At 45.5% G+C, this 22924-nt stretch overlaps 1 protein-coding gene across 1 annotated transcript in view; it reads left to right on the top strand.

Annotated features, from left to right (window-relative positions):
- The window catches only part of LOC147439934 (large ribosomal subunit protein bL19cy-like), a 65530-nt gene extending 44135 nt beyond the window's left edge, over nt 1–21395 (top strand). The window contains exon 5 of the mRNA XM_086484430.1: nt 20833–21395. Coding sequence (XP_086340556.1) covers nt 20833–20944 — 112 coding nt within the window. The 3' untranslated portion in view covers nt 20945–21395. The remainder of the gene's footprint in view (nt 1–20832) is intronic.
- Nucleotides 21396–22924: the final 1529 nt, after the last annotated feature.

Here is a 22924-nt window from a genome sequence, read left to right as displayed (position 1 = left end):
AGAGAAGAATCTTCTCTTCACCCGAGTTTTGCTCTTTTCCTCGGGCGCACCCCTTGGCGGCCTTGCGCTCACACCAAGGTTGCTTTCTCCCACCTCACATCGATTGGCCGGCCGCTAAGTGCATGGTCCGCTCTCAATGAGTGAAAAGAGGCACAAGGGGAGACTGGACAAGCCCTTCTTTCTTGGGTTTCCTGTCACTCTTCAAAAACACGATTAGGAGTTGACACGCCCAAGAGGACTTGGGTTACGTGCGACCGCAACAAGCAAAAAAATAAATTCTTGTGGTTCTTTCCTTGAGTGATACAGAACACTGCCAAAGCTCTGGTACCAATGTAAGGTGCAGCGGAAGTGAATGTTGAACTTTGCTCAAGATGAGTGCTCCGAACTGTGTTCAAGGGTTCCTTTTACTTACGGAAGGGAGAGCCTTCCGTTCCTTTAGTGAGAGAGTGCAATGGACACAAACATAGTGAATGAACTGTGAATGAAGGTGCTGAGACTGAGAGATAGAGAGAGAAGAATACGACACGAGAATGTTGTCAAAACCCTCCTCCAAAGGCCCCTCTTCTCTATGGCGAGAGCGGTCTACTTATGATTGCACAAATCTCTATAATGCTTTGGACTTGCCGATGATGTTGACGACGATGAGGACGGCGACGAGACGGGCTGAAATCTGAAAACGCTAAGGGCTGAAATCTGCAAATCTTTATCTGCTAAATTCTAACTCTACGACGATGCGATGACGACGATGCAATGACGACGCGTTGAAAATGCAGATGCTGAAATCTGCGTTTTCCAGGCTGAAACTGTGAACTTTGTGGGATTTGACCGTGCGGCGAGGATCTACTGCGGGAAGGTGAGATCTGCGAGGTTCGGGACTTCTTTTGCAGGTTCTAACTGCTGAAAACCGAAAACGCTGAGTCTAGGGCTGATTCCATCGCGAAGATCTGCAAAAACGCTGAGTGGTCAGGCTGATGCAAAAATGCTAGGGCTGAATTGTCTTAATCTGAAAAAACGCTGCTGATTTGCTGGTGCAAACTGCTAACGCTAGGGCTGATCTGTCTTCTGCTGTCGCAAGGCTACTGTAGATGCAAAAACGCTGGCTGATCTGGGTGCAAAACGCTAGACCTTCTTGCAGATGCAAAAACGCTAGGCTTGCTGGGGTCCTGCAGAGAAGGTGCCTGTTGAACTGAGTTCCTATTGCCTCTTCTACCAGAAAGTGCTAGCGCTAGGTTTGCTTCTATACAAACTTAGCAAATTTGCCCTACCTACTTTCCAACAAAAGTCACTTAAAAATAATAAGTGAAAAATGTCAAAAATAGGGAAAATAGGCCTATGCACTGTAAAAATGCTACTGATGGAATTTGATGGTCATGCTGTGTGCAACTAGAGGATATGCATCTAATCTAAGTGTGTGGACATGCACGGTCTACGAACAAACTCACAAAAGTGCCAGATCACTTCCTATTCTAGACTTACTTGACTGAACTGCACCCTTGTCATGCTGTAGCTTGTCCACGGACACATAGGGTTGGATGTGTCACGTGACACGGATACTATGTCATGCCAAGGAAGAGACATGGAATGTGAATTCCTTTAATGCAAACATGTCATCTTTTCATGAATAATCCGCATACATCCGATGAGTGAATCGTGCTCAGCGTACAATATGTCATGCCTGTGAAAAGGGATCACATAAGGATGGTGACTAAAATACAGGAAAGCATCACGAATGACACACTCGAACAATGCGTGCTGACTAATCATTCGAACCGTGCTCAGCGTACAATATGTCATGCCTATGAAAAGGGATCACATAAGGATGGTGACTAAAATACAGGAAAGCATCACGAATGACACACTCGAACAATGCGTGCTGACTAATCATTCGAACACATAATACTTCCTGTGGGGGTTCTTTGGACCTTGACTCGAGAGCCAAGATCGATTCTTCGTGATCGACCGAATCTTCCTGTGGGGGTTCTTTGGACCTCGACTCGAAAGCCAAGATCGGTTCTTCGTGATTGATCGAATCTGCAATGAGGTTAGCTTCACTAGAAAAAGTATCAACTAAACCATCATCCTTGTGAACAATCACATCTTTTTCCTGCAAATCATCATGCTCGTGAGAAATCACATCTTGATCAGGCAAATCATCATGCTCATCATTATCATGCAATTCATCATGCTTGTGATTATCATTCAAATCATTATGCAAATCATGTAACTCCTATGTGTCTTGCTTTGGAGAAGAAGAGACTTGAGAGAGTCTCCTTTTCGCGAATCTCTTGCATCTGTGCCTGCACTTGAGAAAAGAATCGGAACAAGGCGGCTTTCCTTTCGTTGTGCTCATGCTCTATGGCTGCCATTCTTTCTTTGTGTTCACGTTGTATTTTTGCTTTTCTTTCTTCGCGTTCTAACTTCCTTACTTCGCGTTCTAACTTCCTCTCCATAAACATCTACTCCAAAGCCTCCATAGGAGTTAGTGCAATCCTTGGCGTAGATGGGGAAGGGGGAGGGTCGGAAAAACCTCCTCGTGGGGAAAATTCTTCTTCGCCTCTTCCATGCTCATCACCTCCAAGCGAAGTATCCATTCCGCTTCGAGTGATGACCATCCACTGAAGTCTTGGGTTCTTAAGTTCACGAGGAACTTGGGTTCTTGCGGGTCTTGGGTTCTTGGGTTCTTGGGTGTCTTGAGTTCTTGAGGTTCTTGAGGGTCTTGAGGTTCTTCTTTCGCTTGCAATCCGTGTTAGAGAAGGATCTTCTCTTCACTCGAGTTCTGCTCTTTTCTGCGGGCGCACCCAATGCGGCCTTGCGCTCACACCAAGGTTGCTTTTTCCCACCTCACATCGATTGGCTGGCCGTTAAGTGCACGGTCCGCTCTCAATGAGTGAAAAGAGGCACAAGGGGAGGCTGGACAAGCCCTTCTTTCTTGGGTTTTCTGTCACTCTTCAAAAACACGATTAGGAATCGACATGCCCAAGAGGACTTGGGTTACGTGCGACCTCAACAAGCAAAAGAAAAAATTATGTGGTTCTCTCCTTGAGTGATACAGAACACTGCCAAAGCTCTGATACCAATGTAAGGTGCAGCGGAAGTGAATGTTGAACTTTGCTCAAGATGAGTGCTCCGAACTGTGCTCAAGGGTTCCTTTTACTTACGGAAGGGAAAGCCTTCCGTTCCTTTAGTGAGAGAGTGCAAATGATCACAAACAAAGTGGATAGACACTGTGAATGAAGGTGTTGAGACTGAGAGATAGAGAGAGAAGAATAGACACCAGAATATTGTCAAACCCTCCTCCGAAGACCCCACTCTCTATGGCGAGAGCGGTCTACTATTGATTGCACAAATCTCTACAATGCTTGGACTTGCCGATGATGTCGATGACGATGAGGACGACGAGGAGACGGGCTGAAATCTGAAAATGCTAAGGGCTGAAAACTGCAAATCTTTATCTGCTGAATTCTGACTCTATGTCGGTGACGATGTCGATGGCGACGATGCGATGACGACGTGCTGAAAACTGAAAACGCTGTCTTCTTGTTGGATCTATCGCGATGGAATTGCAAAACGCTGAGGATGATCTGCAAACCAAAAACGCTAGGCTGAATTTTGCTTCCTGCTGTGGAAATCTGCTAACACTGGGAATTTGTTGTCTTCTGGGGAATCTGCTAACACTAGGGCTGATTGCTGTCTACCTTCGTTGGGAATCTGCTAGTGCAAAAACACTGGCTGATCTGATGCAAAAACGCTAGGCCTTGCTGGGGGGTCCTGCTGAGAAGGTGCCCGTTGAACCGAAGCTCCTGCTGCCTCTTCTGCCAGAAAGTGCTAGCGCTAGGTTTCTATATATACAAACTTAGCAAAATTGCCCTACCTACTTTCCAACAAAAGTCACTTGAAAATAATAAGTGAAAAATGTCAAAAATAGGGAAAATAGGTCTATGCACTGTAAAAATGCTCCTAATGGGTTCTGATGGAAATCTGATGATCATGCTGTGTGCAACCAGAGGATATGCATCTAATCTAAGTGTCTGGACATGCACGGTCTGCGAACAGACTCATAAAAGTGCCAGATCACTTCCTATTCTAGACTGACTGAACTGGACTGAACCCTTGTCATGAAGTAGCTTGTCCACGTGCACATAGGGTTAGATGTGCCACGTGACATAATCAGACTTCTGTAAATAATGGTTTTGCAATACCAATTGTTACTGCTTTGGAAATGTATAAAGATACAAAGTCTTCTGACGTTGACTTTTATCAATGTGTACCATCTGCTTGGTTTGATTCATTAGTGCTTGGTACTTCTGTCACTAAACTGTTTGGCCAAGTAATTCCCTGTGGGGAGCGCGAGTGTTACTTTCTCGAAAGAAGGATAACACTATGCGCTTTTGCGTGGATTACAAGGGGTTGAATAAGCTCACTGTCAAGAACAAGTATTCGTTCCCACGCATGGATAATCTGATAGATCGGCTCCATGGAGCGTTGTATTTTACGAAGATAGATCTGCGATCAGGCTATCACAGATACAGATCAAACTGCAAGATGTTCCCAAAATGGGTTTCCATACGCGTTATGGTCACTACGAGTTTTTGGTGACCAATGCTCCAACTACATTTCAACAGATGATGAATGATTTGCTGAGACCGTTTATAGGCAACTTCGTTGTTGTATTTCTCGATGACATCTTGATCTACAACCAAAGTTTGTCTGAGCACTTAGCGCATATACGCGATGTTCTCGAAGTACTTATAATTGAGAAGCTTTATGCTAAGGCTTCCAAGTGTGAATTCTTCAAGAAAGAGCTTCTGTATTTGAGTCACATCATTACTCGCGATGGAATTTGAGTCGACCCTGAAAAGTTGGATAAAGTGCAAAATTGGCCCATTCTGAAGAATGTGCGTCTCCATTTGCCTGTAGTTGAGTAGCTCATCTCTAATCTTGCGCCTAATGTCACTGCTAGGCTCAAGGCGCTCCAATGCAAGCCGCCATCCTTTGCTCACCTCCTTGTCGGTCTCTTGACGCCTTCCTTGGAACTCGGGGTCAAGCACATAAGCCGCCGCATGACGTGGAGAGTAGTATGCATTCCACCTGGACTCACACAAGCCACGAATCTCGGCATATTGAATAGGGTCAGAGGCTCAAGCTTCTCAAGTGTCTCTATCATCCGATCCATTGTAAGGTGCAACGGAATGAATGTTGTATTTTCTCAAGATTAGTGATCTTTATTGGTCAAGGTTCCTTTTAGTTCTTAGGGAAGGAGAGAGCCTTCCGTCTTTATGGAGAGAGCTCTGATCACGAACAAAGTGAGTGGATATTGTGCGTGCAAGTGAATGAGACTGAGAGAAGGAGAGAGAAGAGATACGACACCTGAGAGGTTGTAAAACCCTCCTCCGAAGGCCCCACTCTCGTCGGCGAGAGTGGTCTACTTTGATTGCACAAATGTGTACAATGCGTATGCAATGGATTGATGCAATGGGACTATGCCGATGACGACGACGGTGATGATGACGGCTACTTGATGGCTGAAATCTGAGATCTTCTAACTGCTGAAATTCGGGATTGTCTCGGTGGCTGAAAATGACTGTTTTGGCTGCGTTTTTATGGCTGAAAATGGGGGAACATCTGCAACCATCTTGGGGCTGATCTACTGCTGTGTCATAGGGCTGATAATGCTGTGGTCTGATGCGGTAAAGGCTGAGAATAAAAAACGCTGGCTGAATCTGTACCTGCTGGAAAAACGCTGAAGGGGCTGATGTCTTGCTGGCGTTTTTGGCTGAAATCGCTATGTATCTGCCGAGGTTGGCTAGCGTTAGTAGAAGCCTGATGCTACTGCCGGTAAAGGGGTAAAAACGCCAAGAACTTGAGGTTGCTGGCGATGGCTACTGGAGATGGAAACGCTAGGGTGCTGAGGGGGGGGGGTACTATTGAGAAGTTGCCTGTTGAGCGGGAAGGTCCTGCTGCCTCTTCTGCCAGAAAGTGCTAACTTGGGTTTACTTATATATTAATTTAGCAAAATTGCCCTACCTACTTTTGTTGGAAAGTCACTTAAAAATAATAAGTGCAAATAACCAAAAATAAGAAAATAGGCTAAATGCACTAGAAAATTCCCCGAACTGATGCTAATGGATTCTGATGGGAATTCCGATGATCATGTTGTGTGCAACCGGAGGATATGCATCTATGCTAAGTGACTGGGCATGCACTGTCTACGAATAGACTCACAAAAGTGCCAGATCACTGCTAATCTAGACTTGATTGAACCCTGCTGTGGTGTAGCTTGTCCACGGACACATAGGGTTGGGATGTGTCACGTGACATCCCCTCCTTTTCAAAGTGAGGTACTGGTACCGAACTGTATGGCGTTGAGGGAGATCGCCAACAGCATCCGAAATCCTGAATGGGACTCTTCGCCGACCTCTGCTGTCACCAGCCAGTGGCAATTCCATTTCTGTTTATTTTCTCTTTCTTTGGGGAATTTCGTTTGTTTTACCTTTTGGAAACACCCCTTTGGAAATCTAACTGCCCTGCATTGCATAGCCAGTGTGGAACTGTTCAGAGAGAGTCCAAGCCTGAGGGCTAAAGAGCACTAAGGTTGGACAAGGACTATGGTTAGCCAAAGTGGGGTCATTGGCCAGCCAAAGCGGAATCCTTTGCTACATAGGCTACATTTTAGTTCTGGGTGTGGCTGCAGTGTACAAAGAGGGTCAAATGACCTAGAAGAATGTAATGGCAGAAACTCCTAAATTTTAGGGACTGCTATTTTTGGACGGCAAAATGTCTTCGCGTCATTACGTGCAGTTTGACATGGGGATCATTTTGTTACTCTGTGGCCAAGTCAACAGAGGCTGTAGGTGAGGTATTTTTAGACCCGAGGGTCTAAAGCGAGAAAATGAACAAATGAGTGACACTTGGCATTGTGAGGCCAATTTACTACTTAAAGAGAAGGCAAAAACGTGATTTTCAGCTGTGAGCTCGTTTTTGAGTGCTCTCACAGGTGGGAGAGCTTCAATGGAGCATTGGCTTATCCTCTATGTACAGTGAGGTGCAGGATGTCATGACCTGCACACCTCTCATTGCTCTCTCTGTCCCCTATTCTTTATGGTTATGCCCCTCTTGTGGGCTCATCAGATTGACCATGTACAGTCTTGTGGTTTGATGCTCTATTGCTGAGGCAAGAGCCTCCCTGAACAGGAACAGGAGTAGCTAACTGCTACTCCAAAGCAGGGAAACGAGAGGGTGATAACCTCTCAAGTAAACACACAAAAATCAGCACTATTTTATTGCTGATTTTGGGACTGTTTTGTGCTCGGAATCATGCCAGAATCAAGGGGCACGTAGTCCAAGGCATTGGGAACAGTGCAGGGACAATTGACAGCTGAAATTAGGTCAAAAACAGGTCCTAACCAGAAAATACAGCGGTCTGAAATTTACTGTTTTGCAGCCGTATGGATGCCAGATGCATTGGGAACATTGCCCAATTGTCAGAGAACACTTCTGGGAAGTGTTGGGGCTCAAAACAAGTGAAAAACGAGAAATTCCAGCGAGCTGTAATTTCTCTTTTTGAGTTGGAATCAGAGGGTTTTTGTCAGTTCAATCAAGTTCCAGTGTTGGGAATTGTTTGGGGTCAATTTTGGAGCCGTTGTGCTACCAAAATTTAGCCAAAACAGGTGTTGTATTGCTGGATACAGATTAGGATTCCCAAAACTCTGATTTTTGCAAGTTTGGGGCTGTTTCGATGCCCTAAATCCTTCCAGATTCAAGGGGCAACCAGCCCAAGGTGCAGGGAACAGTGCAGGGGCTACATGGAGCTGAAAACAGAGAAAAACCAGTCAATAACCAGAAATTACAGAGGCTGGTTATTCTCTGTTTTGGTCAATTAAAGGTGGAATTGGGACAAGGACAGTGGTCTCCTTAGGATTCCCTACTTGTAGACTGTTTTGGGCAGGGTTCTGCGTCGTTATGCTGCCCAAATTCCTCCAAACAGGATAGAAACTGCGGGATACAGGTTAAGAACTGCGGGATATAGGTTTAGTGCTATAAGCACTCTTTGTACTTCCTCTTAACTGTAAAAGAATAAGAAATACCGAAAGGGGCGCCTATTTAGGGGCCAGTCTAGTGTCTGACTCGCATAGAGATGCATTCTAGCATCTGTATCCCATTCCCCTCTCTTGTGTCATTATAGCATAGGTAGAATAGACGACTAATAATGGGTGAAAGCTAAATCAAGGTTTGAAGTAAAGTCTACCGCCCTTCTTGAAGTTAACAGGCCGGTTATATGGTTCCATCGACGGGATTAAATCACTTTTTCCTCAAAAAGTGAGCCTTGGTCAGTTTGTGTTAAAGACACAGAGAGAGTTTGGGATGACCTTGAAAACACAGAGAGTTTGAAAGTAGATCGAGTGGATTTACAGGTGAGAAAGGCTACGAGAGTCTTTCTTTGGATTTACAGGTGAGAAAGGCTACGAGTCTTTCTTTGGATAGAGGATGGATAGCTACAAGGAAGAGGGTTCCTCTTCAGAGGATAGACAGCCTGTTCCAACTGCAGATGAAATTGGCGAGAGTTCATGCCAAGCAGAGAAAGCTTTGCAGGTTGTTATTGCTGTGACCATGTTCAAGCAATTGATGGAGAATCCAAGATTTATGGAGTTCATACAATCTTCATCAATAGCACATCAAGTTCAAGGCAGTTTTGGCATGCCAGGAACAATGTTTAAGGTATGCAAGGCATGGTGCCCAACCCCATGTATGCAAACATTGGTTTGCACCCAGGATTTCAGGGCACACAAGGTCAGTTTGGGGTGTCACAAGGCAACTTGGGTATGGCTGGTTTTTCAATCCCATCAGTGAATATGACACCTGCACATCAACATGTTACTGGCCAGGGAGTACAGATGGCTCCCATAGATATACCCATTATGCAAACTGTCTCTTTTGACAATTTGGAGTCAATGGATAAGCTAAAGTCATACAAAGAAGATGATCAGTGAGTCCATTGACACATTCAATGGCTTTGATGAGAGGACAAAGGTTTTCTCTTTCCTCGAACAGTTTGACAAAGCATTTGTTGGAAGGAGCATTTAAGTCTGGAAAGCTGCTACTTTTCTGAAAAAAAAAAAATGCAAGTCAGTGGTGGAATACACTATTGTTACAAGGACAGACTCCTTCCACTTGGAATGATTTCATACAGGTACCGAATTAGTTAAAGGCTAATTCAAAACAGGTACAGGATGATTTAACAAGATTTCTTGCGAGAAATCTCGTGTAAATCAAAGGGCAAGTAGTCCTACTGATGCAAAAGATCAAAGGCTACGAATTGGTGCGATTGGCACGCAAAACAGAACGCGAAAGAAAAAAATACAGCTTGCTGTATTTTTCTGTAGATTTAGGGTTTTGACCCTATTTGATGCCTTTTTGTCCCAAGAGCTTCGGGGAAGCTAGAGGACAGTAATACAAGTGATCTGGAGCATTTTAGGAGCTAAAAACAGAGAATTCAGCGTGCTGAATTTCCAGGACAGGTTTGCAAAAGTGCTCTATTATGTGTGGATAATCACTTGGATATGTGGATTTTTGGTTGTGAAGGTTTCTGGCACATAAAGAAAGAAAAGAAAAGGCAAGGTTGCAAGGTGCTGTTTTGTAAAGTTCAAAAGCTATTCACCTCTGGATGTCAAGTGGATGGAAAAAAGTGAACTTGCAGAGTCACTAAAAGTATGGGAACTTAAAACCTTGGTTTGCAACCTACCTTGACCCCTTGAGATTCAGAGCTACCTGGATTGTCAGTGTGACAATGGCTTCTGAAAGAAATGATGTACATGTTACTTACAGTGAGCTCAAATGAAGTGCATGTTACATGAATGTTAGAGCTGTACAGATTGCCAGTTTGGCAATTGCTCTTATGGAATGTCCAAAAGTTTGGTTAGTGCTATAGAAGTGAGTATTTCTTGTGAGTTTGTCAAGGATATAGTAATTGCTTCTATTAAAGGGTACATGTGTAACTGCATTCTTAAACTGTCGGTTTGGGTATGCTCGAAAGTGTTACTGGATCCAACGTGTACTAAAAGACAGTGGCAAAATGCGTCGCTACCATTTTGTCATTGGAAATTTAATGACTCAAAGCAATGGCAGAGTGCGAAGCTACCACTATGTCATTGGGACAGGGTTCACGCGCAGGCAACACATGTGTCGACGAGGTGTTGAATACACCCGAGTGTTGACTGTAAGCATGTACGACATAGGTGCAAACGAGGACGTTTGAGATTTCAAGAGGGGGGTATGTCACCAGCCAGTGGCAATTCCATTTTTGTTTATTTTCTCTTTCTTTGGGGAATTTCGTTTGTTTTACCTTTTGGAAACACCCCTCTGGAAATCTAACTGCCCTGCATTGCATAGCCAGTTCCATGTCCAAGACTGAGGGCTAAAGAGCACTAAGGTTGGACAAGGACTATGGTTAGCCAAAGTGGGGTCATTGGCCAGCCAAAGCGGAATCCTTTGCTACATAGGCTACATTTTAGTTCTGGGTGTGGCTGCAGTGTACAAAGAGGGTCAAGTGACCTAGAAGAATGTAATGGTAGAAACTCCTAAATTTTAGGGACTGCTATTTTTGGACGACAAAATGTCTTCGCATCATTACGTGCAGTTTGACATGGGGATCATTTTGTTACTCTGTGGCCAAGTCAACAGAGGCTGCAGGTGAGGTATTTTTAGACCCGAGGGTCTAAAGCGGGAAAATGAACAAATGAGTGACACTTGGCATTCTGAGGCTAGTTTACTACTTAAAGAGAAGGCAAAAACGTGATTTTCAGCTGTGAGCTTGTTTTTGAGTGCTATCACAGGTGGGAGAGCTTCAATGGAGCGCTGGCTTACCCTCTATGTACAGTGAGGTGCAGGATGTCATGACCTGCACACCTCTCACTGCTCTCTCTGTCCCCTATTCTTTATGGTTATGCCCCTCTAGTGGGCTCATCAGATTGACCATGTACAGTCTTGTGGTTTGATGCTCTATTGCTGAGGCAAGAGCCTCCCTGAATAGGAATAGGAGTAGCTAACTGCTACTCCAAAGCAGGGAAACGAGAGGGTGATAACCTCTCAAGTAAACACGCAAAAATCAGCACTATTTTATTGCTGATTTTGGGACTGTTTTGTGCTCGGAATCATGCCAGAATCAAGGGGCACGTAGTCCAAGGCATTGGGAACAGTGCAGGGACAGTTGACAGCTGAAATTAGGTCAAAAACAGGTCCTAACCAGAAAATACAGCGGTCTGAAATTTACTGTTTTACAGCCGTATGGATGCCAGATGCATTGGGAACATTGCCCAATTGTCAAAGAACACTTCTGGGAAGTGTTGGGGCTCAAAACAAGTGAAAAACGAGAAATTCCAGCGAGCTGTAATTGCTCTTTTTGAGTTGGAATCAGAGGGTTTTTGTCAGTTGAATCAAGTTCCAGTGTTGGGAATTGTTTGGGGTCAATTTTGGAGCCGTTGTGCTACCAAAATTTAGCCAAAACAGGTGTTGTATTGCTGGATACAGATTAGGATTCCCAAAACTCTGATTTTTGCAAGTTTGGGGCTGTTTCGATGCCCTAAATCCTTCCAGATTCAAGGGGCAACCAGCCCAAGGTGCAGGGAACAGTGCAAGGGCTACATGGAGCTGAAAACAGAGAAAAACCAGTCAATAACCAGAAATTACAGAGGCTGGTTATGCTCTGTTTTGGTCAATTAAAGGTGGAATTGGGACAAGGACAGTGGTCTCCTTAGGATTCCCTACTTGTAGACTGTTTTGGGCAGGGTTCTGCGTCGTTATGTTGCCCAAATTCCTCCAAACAGGATAGAAACTGCGGGATACAGGTTAAAAACTGCGGGATATAGGTTTAGTGCTATAAGCACTCTTTGTACTTCCTCTTAACTGTAAAAGAATAAGAAATACCGAAAGGGGCGCCAATTTAGGGGCCAGTCTAGTGTCTGACTCGCATAGAGATGCATTCTAGCATCTGTATCCCATTCCCCTCTCTTGTGTCATTATAGCACAGGTAGAATAGACGACTAATAATGGGTGAAAGCTAAATCAAGGTTTGAAGTAAAATCTACCGTCCTTCTTGAAGTTAACAAGCCGGTTATATCTGCTATGTGGGTCGTGCGGTACTTGAACTTCATAAAGGTCTGCAACGCTTGCTTCTTTGGGTCGCGTCGAAAGCGACTCAAAGTCTTCTGTGGCTCCTTTGATGCTTCAACTTCGTTGAGTATCCTGCTTCTTTCGTCTTCAAGAATCTACATGGCTGAAAATTCCTGAAACCATCTCCAACACAAAACCATGAACATACCCATTCCATGTAAAGTGAAGGAAAAAAATATTGTCTTCTCTAAAGATTGTGTATGCAATGTAGATGAACATAGAGACGGAGTGACAACCCGTTCATCAAACACATGCAAACAATGAAATCGAATCTTTTCTGTTTGATCGAAATCAATCAACTGTGGCAATTCACAACGGAAATGCCCATGCTTGGTGCTCATACAATCATGTGCTCGTTCAGAAACTGTGGCATGCAAGGAAGAGACATGGAATGTGACTTCCTTACATACAAAGTTTTCAACTTTTCATGAACAATCCGCATACATTCGTGCTCATCCATGAGAGAAACGTGCTCAATATACAATATGTCATGCCTAGGAAAAGGGATCACATAACGATGCTGACTAAAATACAGGAAACCGTCACGAATGAAACACTCGAACAATGCGTGCGTATCAATCATGCGAACACATAATACTTCCTGTGATGGCTCTTTGGACCAAGGCTCGAGAGCCAAGATCGGTTCGTCCTGAATGATTGAATTGTCCTGTGGGGGTTCTTTGGGGGTTCTTTGGACCTCGACTCGAAAGCCAAGATCAGATCTTCGTGACTGCTCGAATCTACAACGAGGTTAGCTTCGCTAGCAAAAGTATCCACTAACACATCATCCATGTGAACAATCACATCATCTTCATGCAATTCATCATGCTTGTCTTTGTCATCCAAATCATCATGCAAATCATTATCCTTCAAATCATCATGCTTCTCATAATCATGCAAATCCTTTGTGTCATGCTGTGGAGAAAAAGAGATTGAGAAAACCTCCTTATCCCTAATCCTTGCAACCTTGTCCTGCATATTAGCAATGAGAGATGGAGAAGGAGCAATGTCCTCTCCATGAATGACAATAGGAGAATCAGTGTCGGCATTGATAGTTATAGTGTTAGCCGCAAATTTCATGAGAGCGTCATTATCACGAAACCATCGAATGCCCAAAATCATATCACATCTTGAGAGAGGAGAAACAACAAATCTTCTAGTGAAGGCAATCTGTTGAATTGCAAACAACATATCAAGGCATTCCTCTGTGATGAGAGCGTCCATACCGGGACGAAAGCCAGAGACCTCGATAGGAGATCTCGGACTAACCTCGAGGTGGGCTCTCTCAACAAGAGAGGAACTGATCACATCATGCTTACTACCTTGGTCAAACAATATGACAAAACGGTGCCCCGACGTACGACCAGAACATTTAATGAGAGAATCATCAATGGGAGGGTCCTGAGAAACTTTGGGCACAATCGCGTTATCATTCATTGCATTGATAGATGTAGTGGGTACTGTGGGTTCTTTAGATTCATTCAATTCAAGCTTAGGACATGTGCTTTTTATGTGACCCTTAATGTGACAATGAAAACAACGACCTTCCTTAGAATAAGTGCTTTGTTCTTCCGAAGTGATGTATCCTTCTACAATTCCTTGTGCTACCTTTTCATTTGGAGTAAGCTTAGGTTTAGCAATTGTGTTAGCCTTACCCTTAGATTCATTGGAAGAATTCTTTGATGAGAGACTGTTGGAAGATTGGTTAGAAGAGTTATCATTCTTACCGTTCTTACCGTTCTGAGGGTTCTGAGAAGTCTGCGAGGTACTTGTGGAAGTCTTGTTCTCCTTAGGGTTTCCCTTGTTGTGCTTCATCTCCTGTGCGAGAGCAATCGCTACCGCCTCGTTGAGATCGATTGGATCGAGTACCTCAACATCGTACTTGATAGATTTTGTCCAATCCAAAGAGAAAAGCCTCTTTGCGCTCATCATCCGACATGCGTAATTGAGTACCTAGCTGCAAAACACGATTAGAAAAGGACATAACCGGCATACCATTTTGCTTGAGAGCGTGCCAATCGTCCTTCAATCGTGCGAGGTACTGAGGTGGCATAAACCGCGCCTTGAGCTTGTCTTGGAAATCAACCCAACTAAAAGAGAGGGACGTGAAATCGTCGGCTGCCTCTAGGTGCGCGGCTAGCTGTGCCTCTTGCCATGCGTGGTATCAATTAATGGCATGAGCGGCAAGGTACATAGCTGCCGTCAAAACTTTGCTATTTCCTGTCTTCTTAGTTGTCGCAAAATAAGTATTAAATTGATGCAACCAAGAATGAATAACTGTAGCATCCATCTTACCGTCATACTTACTGAAGTCAACTTCTCTGTGACTGGATGGTTGGAATCCGCATCGTGGCTTGCGCCACTTGATGAACTCCCACGATCTTTGGGTGGTTCGGTCTTCGAGGCTAGGACTTGGGCAATCAATTCTTGAGTGCGTAGCTCTCGTCGAGCTTCACACTCGGCCTCCAAAGCCAATCTATGAGCGGCACGATCGGCCTCCAATACTGCGTTTCTTGTTGCCACTTCCTCCTTCCTTAGTTCTTTTCTTTCTTTTCTTGCGTCGCGCTCACGCTCCAAAGGAAGGCGCTTGTCTTCCTGTCTATCCATCATGGCCATCATCTGCTTGACCATTGCCTCCATAGGGTCTGGTGCACTTGGTGGCGTAGATGGCGAAGGGGGAGGGTTGAAGAAATCATCTTTGGGTGGGGACGAGTCTCCGTCGCCTGTCTCATGCTCATCACCTGTATGCGAAGTATCCATTCCGCTTCAGGTGACGACCATGCACTATGATCTTGGGTTCTTAGGTTCTTGAGTTCTTGGGTTCTTGAGGATCTTGAGGTTTTCTTTCGCTTGCAAATCACGTTGGAGAAGGATCTTCTCTTCACCCGAGCTCTACTCCTTTCTGCGGGCGCACTCCTTGGCGGCCTTGCGCTCACACCAATGTTGCTTTTTTCCACCTCACGTTGATTGGCCGGCCACTAAGTGCACGGTCCGCTCTTAATGAGTGAAAAGAGACACAAGGGGAGGCTGGACAAACCCTTCTTTCTTGGGATTCCTGTCACTCTTCAACAAAACACGATTAGGAATCGACACGCCCAAGCGAACTTGGGTTCGTGCGATCGCAACAAGCAAAAAAATTCTTGTGGTTCTTTCCTTGAGTAATGCAGAACACTTCCAAAGCTCTGATACCAATGTAAGGTGCAGCGGAATGAATGTTGTATTTTCTCAAGATTAGTGATCTTTATTGCTCAAGGTTCCTTTTAGTTCTTAGGGAAGGAGAGAGCCTTCCGTCTTTATGGAGAGTGCTATGATCACGAACAAAGTGAGTGGATATTGTGCGTGCAAGTGAATGAGACTGAGAGAAGGAGAGAGAAGAGATACGACACCCGAGAGGTTGTAAAACCCTCCTCCGAAGGCCCCACTCTCGTCGGCGAGAGTGGTCTACTTTGATTGCACAAATGTGTACAATGCGTATGCAATGGACTGATGCAATGGGACTATGCCGATGACGGTGATGACGACGGCGACTTGATGGCTGAAATCTGAGATCTTCTAACTGCTGAAATTCGGGACTGTCTCGGTGGCTGGAAATGACTGTTTTGGCTGCGTTTTTATGGCTGAAAATGGGGGAACATCTGCAACCATCTTGGGGCTGATCTACTGCTGTGTCATAGGGCTGATAATGCTGTGGTCTGATGCGGTAAAGGCTGAGAATCAAAAACGCTGAAGGGGCTGATGTCTTGCTGGCGTTTTTGGCTGAAATCTCTATGTATTTGCTGAGGTTGGCTAGCGTTAGTAGAAGCCTGATGCTGCTGCTGGTAAAGGGGTAAAAACGCCAAGAAGTGGAGGTTGCTTGCGATGGCTACTGGAGATGGAAACGCTAGGGTGCTGAGGGGGGGGGGGGGGGGGGGGGGGGGGGGGGGGGGGGTTACTGCTGAGAAGTTGCCTGTTGAGCGGGAAGCTCCTGCTGCCTCTTCTGCCAGAAAGTGCTAACTTGGGTTTGCTTATATATTAACTTAGCAAAATTGCCCTACGTACTTTTGTTGGAAAGTCACTTAAAAATAATAAGTGAAAATAACCAAAAATAGGAAAATAGGCTAAATGCACTGGAAAATTCCCCTAACTGATGCCAATGGATTCTGATGGGAATTCCGATGATCATGCTGTGTGCAACCGGAGGATATGCATCTACGCTAAGTGATTGGGCATGCACGGTCTACGAATAGACTCACAAAAGTGCCAGATCACTGCTAATCTAGACTTCTCTGAACCTTGCTGTGGTGTAGCTTGTCCACGGACACATAGGGTTGGGATGTGTCACGTGACATCCATGGCTTCGTAGACTTTGTCTATGCATGGTTGCAAGCTATCCACAACTCGAAGTAGGTGTAGAATGGGCTTGACCATGGCGTCAAGAGTCTTCACCTCCTCCCACCAAGCGGCGTCGTCGGCCCATTCTCGGCATTTCAACCTTGTTGCTAATGTAGACTCCGGCACGGCATGGAACTCATCACTCAGAAAGAGGCCCCTTAAGGCTCCGCCACATGTAGACAAGCGGCCTAGCATAAGCCAATTGAATGCAAATTTTGTCTCTGAATATTTGAGCAAGGACAAATGGCTCCTCTTTGAGAACTCGTGGCGCACTTTTTGATGGTTGAGCACAAAGGACACAATTTGATTGGCGTCACTAATGGTGGGTGAAATCCATGACAAGCTCTCTATGTCCTTGAGGAGGTCGTTGAGGCAATGCGCCGTGCAAAATGTGACATGGATAGTGGGATACATGCCCTCAATGATAGCCACGGCTCCCCTATTTGACGCCTCTCCATTTGCAACCATACAAAGGACATTCTCCGGGCCAGTATCTCTATGGTGCTTGTCCACTCTGCAACAAGCATCTCCGCAGCCTTGCCACTATCGGATGCATCATGTGACTCCACAAAGTACATCTCCCCCTAAGAGTAGGCCACCACTCAGTGGATGGGGACCGCTTGCAATTGGTCTCCCACAAATCCTTTGTTGCTTGGGCCGCTTGCTCCACGTCAAGCTTCTCTTTGTCAAGGAGGGCGGTGCGAAGCCTCTCCGATGAAGGTGGCACATAAGAGGGGCCATGTTCCCCTATTTTCGTAACCATGGTTCGAAAGTATGGAGACCTATCCAGACAAAAAAGAGCATGTTGCGTTAGTATGGAGACCCCATAATGAAATACAAAATGGGAGATTGCAATGTGCATATGCCATAAGTCACAATGCACACTCACCGCGAAGCATGGAAGGCAATGTGATCGTGGAAGAAGAATCTGGCAACCGATCTATCCACCTCTTCCTTCAATTTAGGATTCCAATTTTTGTTGAGGGTGATTTGGCGATGCGCAATGGAAGCCTCTGATGTGGATGCATTTGTCTTGAACGCTTGAGAGGTGGAGCCAAGGTTAGCTCTTGTCGAGACTGCTGCATCTGCTCCTCTAACCAAGGACTATTTGGTTGGCGCTCATGCATCCATTGTAAGGAAGCAATGCCTCGTTTGAGCCGCTTCTGCTCCTTGGCCGCAGCCAAGGAAGCTACAGACTCCTGAAGGAAGAACCGACTAAGCTTAGCAAGTCTAGTGGCCACTCTGCTAGCAGACAAGGAAGCTACAGACTCCTGAAGGAAGAACCGACTAAGCTTAGCAAGTCTAGTGGCCACTCTGCTAGCAGCCAAGGAAGCTACAGACTCCTGAAGGAAGAACCTACTAAGCTTAGCAAGTCTAGTGGCCACTCTGCTAGCAGGGGTACCCTGACTCTGTGTCCAAAGTGCCACCACCGGGTCTCTGAGCTCTGTATATAGCAAAATCCTCTCGAGGATGTGCATCATCGCACTCCCACTCTTGTGTCTGTCTGTCACAGTAAGAATCATTGGCGCATGATTTGAGAAAGAAGTCCCTTCCAGAATGCAAACAGATCCTCCCATGTCACATATGCGTTCACTCGCATAGAAGTGATCTATCCGAGATAGATTCACTCCTCCTACTCTGCGGAGAGAGAGAGAGAGAGAGAGAGAGAGAGAGAGAGAGAGAGAGAGAGAGAGAGAGAGAGAGAGAGAGAGAGAGAGAGAGAAGCTGTCTTGGGATTGCATAAAGCTTGCATGTTGCCAAACATTTGAAATCCTCAAGGCTTGCTCCCAAGCTGCCAATTGAGCCTCCCTATGCAAAGTAGCATGGCTACCTCCAATCCTATCTGAGGGGTCCTCCAACATGTTGAAGTCTTCCTCGACACACCACTACTCTGCATGCGGCAATTACTCTACAATGCGAGATGAGAACTAAGCTCTTACACTTGCCACATTGGGCGCATAGATGTTTAGGAAGCCCATGAGGCAGCCATGAACGTGCATAGTGATCCACCGGGCTCTACGTGGCACAATAATACCTCTATCCACAATGGCATGCTGCCATGAGTCTGCAATACTCATACATACCCCTCCTTGAATGCCTCCAGGCCCAAAAGCAGCTGACCAAAGTCTCATAGCGGCCATGCAGAATCTGGCCATATCACCAAATGCGGCTCTCGCAAAGATGGTGCTCCCGAAGCATAAGAATATCAATCATACCACCCACAAGGCACCTTTGAAGCTCCTGATGCAAGCGACCCCATTGACACTGAAACTGGGGTCCACCTAATCCCTGCACATTCCATGAGACAACCCTCATGGGACGAGTGAGAAAAGACCGATGCTACAACAACAGCCAACCTCGCTATTCTCAAGGCCGACTTGGATGGGGAATAATCCGCATCCGAGCGACCTGGAGATAGTCGTGACTATCCAACCCAGGGCCAGGAAGAGCGTGCGGTCCGTCGAGCTACATCCTTTGTCCAGGAGTTCTCATGTACATATACATAGCAGGGTTTTACTCTGCGTGTTAGCAGAAAAGTGTACCACAATGTGCCTACATCTTGTTGTATCCGGTGGTGTCACAGAAAACTTGGCCAACGGCCAAAAAGTCTGTATCAAATCTGTCACCCCCAAGTCTCCCATGTGATGAGAGAACTCGAGAGCCTGAACTTGAAGTGAGTCCATCACTGAATCCAAAGTCCACTCAGTCTGCCTGCCACACAGTGAGATGGAGAAACCAACCGCTGTGTCAAGGGCTTCCGTCCCTCTAGCTTCTAGAAATAGTAGGTGGACTCTGAAGCAAGCCGCCTCAAGGTCGGGAGAGGAATTGTGTGAAGTCGTAAGCGAAGAAGTCCCGCAGGCGACGGATGTCGAAACTAGTCATTTCTCTAGGGACTGCTGCTAAAGGTGACGTCTGCACCAACAGGGGCATCCATAGGAATGGCTTGTGCTCCTGCGCTAGGCGGCTTGTGGCAAAAGCACTGCCAAGTGACCTCCTAGCTGTCGATTAAGGTCCTGTCCCTTGGGCCGGCTGTGAGGTAGGGGCGGTAGGCGGAGCGAGAGGAGGGGCTGTTGGTGGCGAAGCTGAGGTCGAAGGGGTATCCGTCAGCTTGTCCTATTGCAAGGGGTCGAAATGGTTCCCACTGCTGCTAGCTTGGTGCAGGTCATTCACCAGGGGCGCCGAACTGGCGTGGTGGTCCCCGGCAACGTCGACCATGCACCTGCTGCTAGCCCTCCTCCTCCTGGCCTCCTCCGTGGATAGGCCTTCGCAAGATGTCCCATTTGTCGATAAATGAAGCACTGATTCGGGCGGCTCGATGAAGCCAACCACCACTCACCCGAGGTAGATCTTCGGGAGGGTGTGGGTGTCTCGAACTAGAACTTGTACTATAGGTATGCCCAGTGCCTTGGTAGCAATAGTAGCTGTCGTGCAAGGGGTCTCCAAGATAGTCCCAATCTCGGAGCCTATCCTGGAAAGTAGCCTGCGGTACTCTCTCCTCTGGCCAGGGAAGCAGGCTGAGGTGGGTAGGTCTGCCTCCTCGACAAGAGCATCGGTAGCTGGATCAAAGTTGTTGCGCCATTGTCGAAAATGAGCTCTGGCTGCTCGGATGGCCAAGGGGCTTATCACAATGACCTTGGATGCCATCTTGGAAGTCTCAAACTCAATCTGATAATAGCCACACCCAAAAAGCTGAATGTCGATGATCTTTCCCAGCTTTGCTAAAAGGCAGGCATGAAGGAGATCACGTACCTCCCCTTTGCTAGGCTGGGTACCGATGATCTTGCAGATAATAGAGGTGGCCTGAAGGCGTGCTACCTCTGCCTCTAAGCTCGCTTGTTCTGTCGGCGAAAGAGCAAGTTGGATGGTGGGTTTCTCAGGGTCGGGCGAGGGGGCTTTAGTCAAGTCCCTTTGTGACGGAACAAAATCCTCCATTTGTGTCTGTTGCTGTGAAGGCGAGCGAAGGTGGATCGAGGGCGTCGATGAGAGCGAGATGAAGCGACAAGGCGAGTTGATGCCGTTTGGGAAACAACACTAAAGACGAGCTTAGGTGAGCAACCCAGAGAGAGGGGCGGGGGGGCGGGGGAGAGATGGGGCAGGCTGGCAGGCTTAGGGCAGCCCAGGGGGAGCTTGGAGATGGGCAGCGATGGCGAGCGCGTGAGGGCAGCAGCAGCGAGTCTTCCGGGAGAGCAAACCAGGATAGATATTATTGCTAATGTATTTTAGATCACTACTTTTTTTTATATAGCATTAACAATCTTCATGTAGGATTTGATAACTGGTTGACTTATATTGCAGGTACTCACCCAATATAAAGGAGATGAAAGTTCTTGAGCATAGAAGGGTACGCCGAAACAAGCTGTATTACATGCGGGACAAGTTGCAGGACAAGCGAAACAAGATAACTTAGAAGCTGTTCTTTGTTTGAGATGCTTCATGGTCCAAGGAAAGCAAGTGCAAAAGATAGATAGATCGTGAATACTTAAGAGAACAAGGAAGATCCTGCACACAAATCAGGGCCATGATGATAAGATGTTACTGGGTTGTGTGATGGCTGTTGCAGGTTACGGTCACTGATTGGGGCTTATTGAAGATGTTACATACACATGATAATGAGCTGTTATAAAAATTTTGCTCAATTATAGTCCAGTGAGTAGCTGTTTGGCGTGCTCATCTCATAAATTCTTTTGCTACGATATGCTTCTTTTGAATATTTCCTTAAAAGCATCCTGCATCCATCAGGAAATATGGAGGAGGAATGTTTACTGTAGTAAATTGACCGCTTTGTTTGGGATGCTTTATAGGTAGTAGTATCGTCTGAGAATTTTCCTCCAAAAGGATCTATTTGGTTTTTTCGGGTACGTCTATTGCTTAAGAGGAACTTTTTGGAAAATTTATTTTTTTCCTTTTCTTGCATACAAGTCTCTCTCTCTCTCTCTCTCTCTCTCTCTCTCACACACACACACACACACACACACACACACACACACACACACACACACACACACACACACACACACACACACACGCACGCACGCACGCACACACTCTGTTATTACTTGCTTTGATTTCCTCTCAAGGCTTTGCTACCTTTTGGTCTTGTTTTTACATGAGTCGTACATTTTATGCAAGTAGGGTTCCCCTCTGGTTGTAGCCTTCTGATTGTAGCCTTTCCTGAAGATCTTTTGTTTCTTGGGTCAAATTTTGAATTTGTGCCTTTAAATTTGACTTGATCTTATAACATATAAGATTACTTCTATCATTGATTTGCAATGATTTGCTTGGGAGGAAACTGTTACCTTGCCCACAGTAGACTTATTGATTCTCTTTGCTGTTTTGAGTCGGGGAATAGGTAAGGACACTATCCCTCACTAAAGTAGCTTATGATAGTCACCTTGCAGATACTGTGACTAGTCTACTAATAACATTGCTAAGGACTTATTGGATAATTTACTATCCATTTTTGTGATACCTTGCCATCAATTAAATTACAGCAAGTTGAGCTATTTTCTTTATGTTTGCTTGGCTGTAATTCATACTCATGATTCTGGCAGTACTATAATGGTCTTTTAGCTTTGGGTTTTTGTTAAAATAGAGAGGAATTACATTGCTTGAGTGGCTTTGCTTCCTGCACTAAGTGGGAACAATGAATCTTTATTGACTGGTTTTGGATTCCTTGTTATTATAGTATTTGATTGGTTCGTTATTGGTCATGATGCTTGATACTAAGAACTTGATTACGCTTTTAGGAGTGGTACTGGCATTGTGGTTTTTTTTGAAATAGGGCTTTTGTCGTGGTTGTTGCTCTGGTTGTTGGTGTATGGTTTCTGATATTTGAAATGGCTTTTGTTATTTGGTTTGTGGTCATCTCCAATGTGTTGCTGGTACACTTCTACACTTTATTGTTCCCGACTTGAATCGGTTTGGTTATAAAAAACTCTACAAGATGGATGGTCTTGACTTTTTATGCACTAGACTGGTTATTGAACTTGAGCTTAGTTTAACATTCTTGACAAAGATAGAAATGTGGCTTCCCTTTCGAACAATTATGAAATAGTAATTTCTTGTCCTAACTCTGATGGTGAAGGAACGCACATGAAAGCACTTGAACAGAATTTTGATGGCTTAGCTTTTGCAAAGATTATTGTGAAGGATTTCCCTGATAATGGCACCGTTTTGTTTTGAACTACATTCCATCTAGTTGTATATAGCTGTGATTCAGAGCGGAGGAATTGGTCCGCAAGTGTGGAACCTAAGCACAGGCATGATGAATAGCAATTTCAACATCCAGAGAATGCAGATGCTCACATTCTGTTTGATGCTATGTTTTGTCATGCTCGGGAAAATGCTGATAAGGCTCCTCCAGAACATGATGTCACACTCACCCTAC

The sequence above is a fragment of the Adiantum capillus-veneris genome, chromosome 16, assembly GCF_014529385.1.
Source record: "Adiantum capillus-veneris isolate H3 chromosome 16, ASM1452938v2, whole genome shotgun sequence".
Lineage (NCBI taxonomy): Eukaryota > Viridiplantae > Streptophyta > Polypodiopsida > Polypodiales > Pteridaceae > Adiantum > Adiantum capillus-veneris.
Note: the sequence above shows the minus strand (reverse complement) of the source record. Positions and strands in the feature narration are given on the sequence as shown.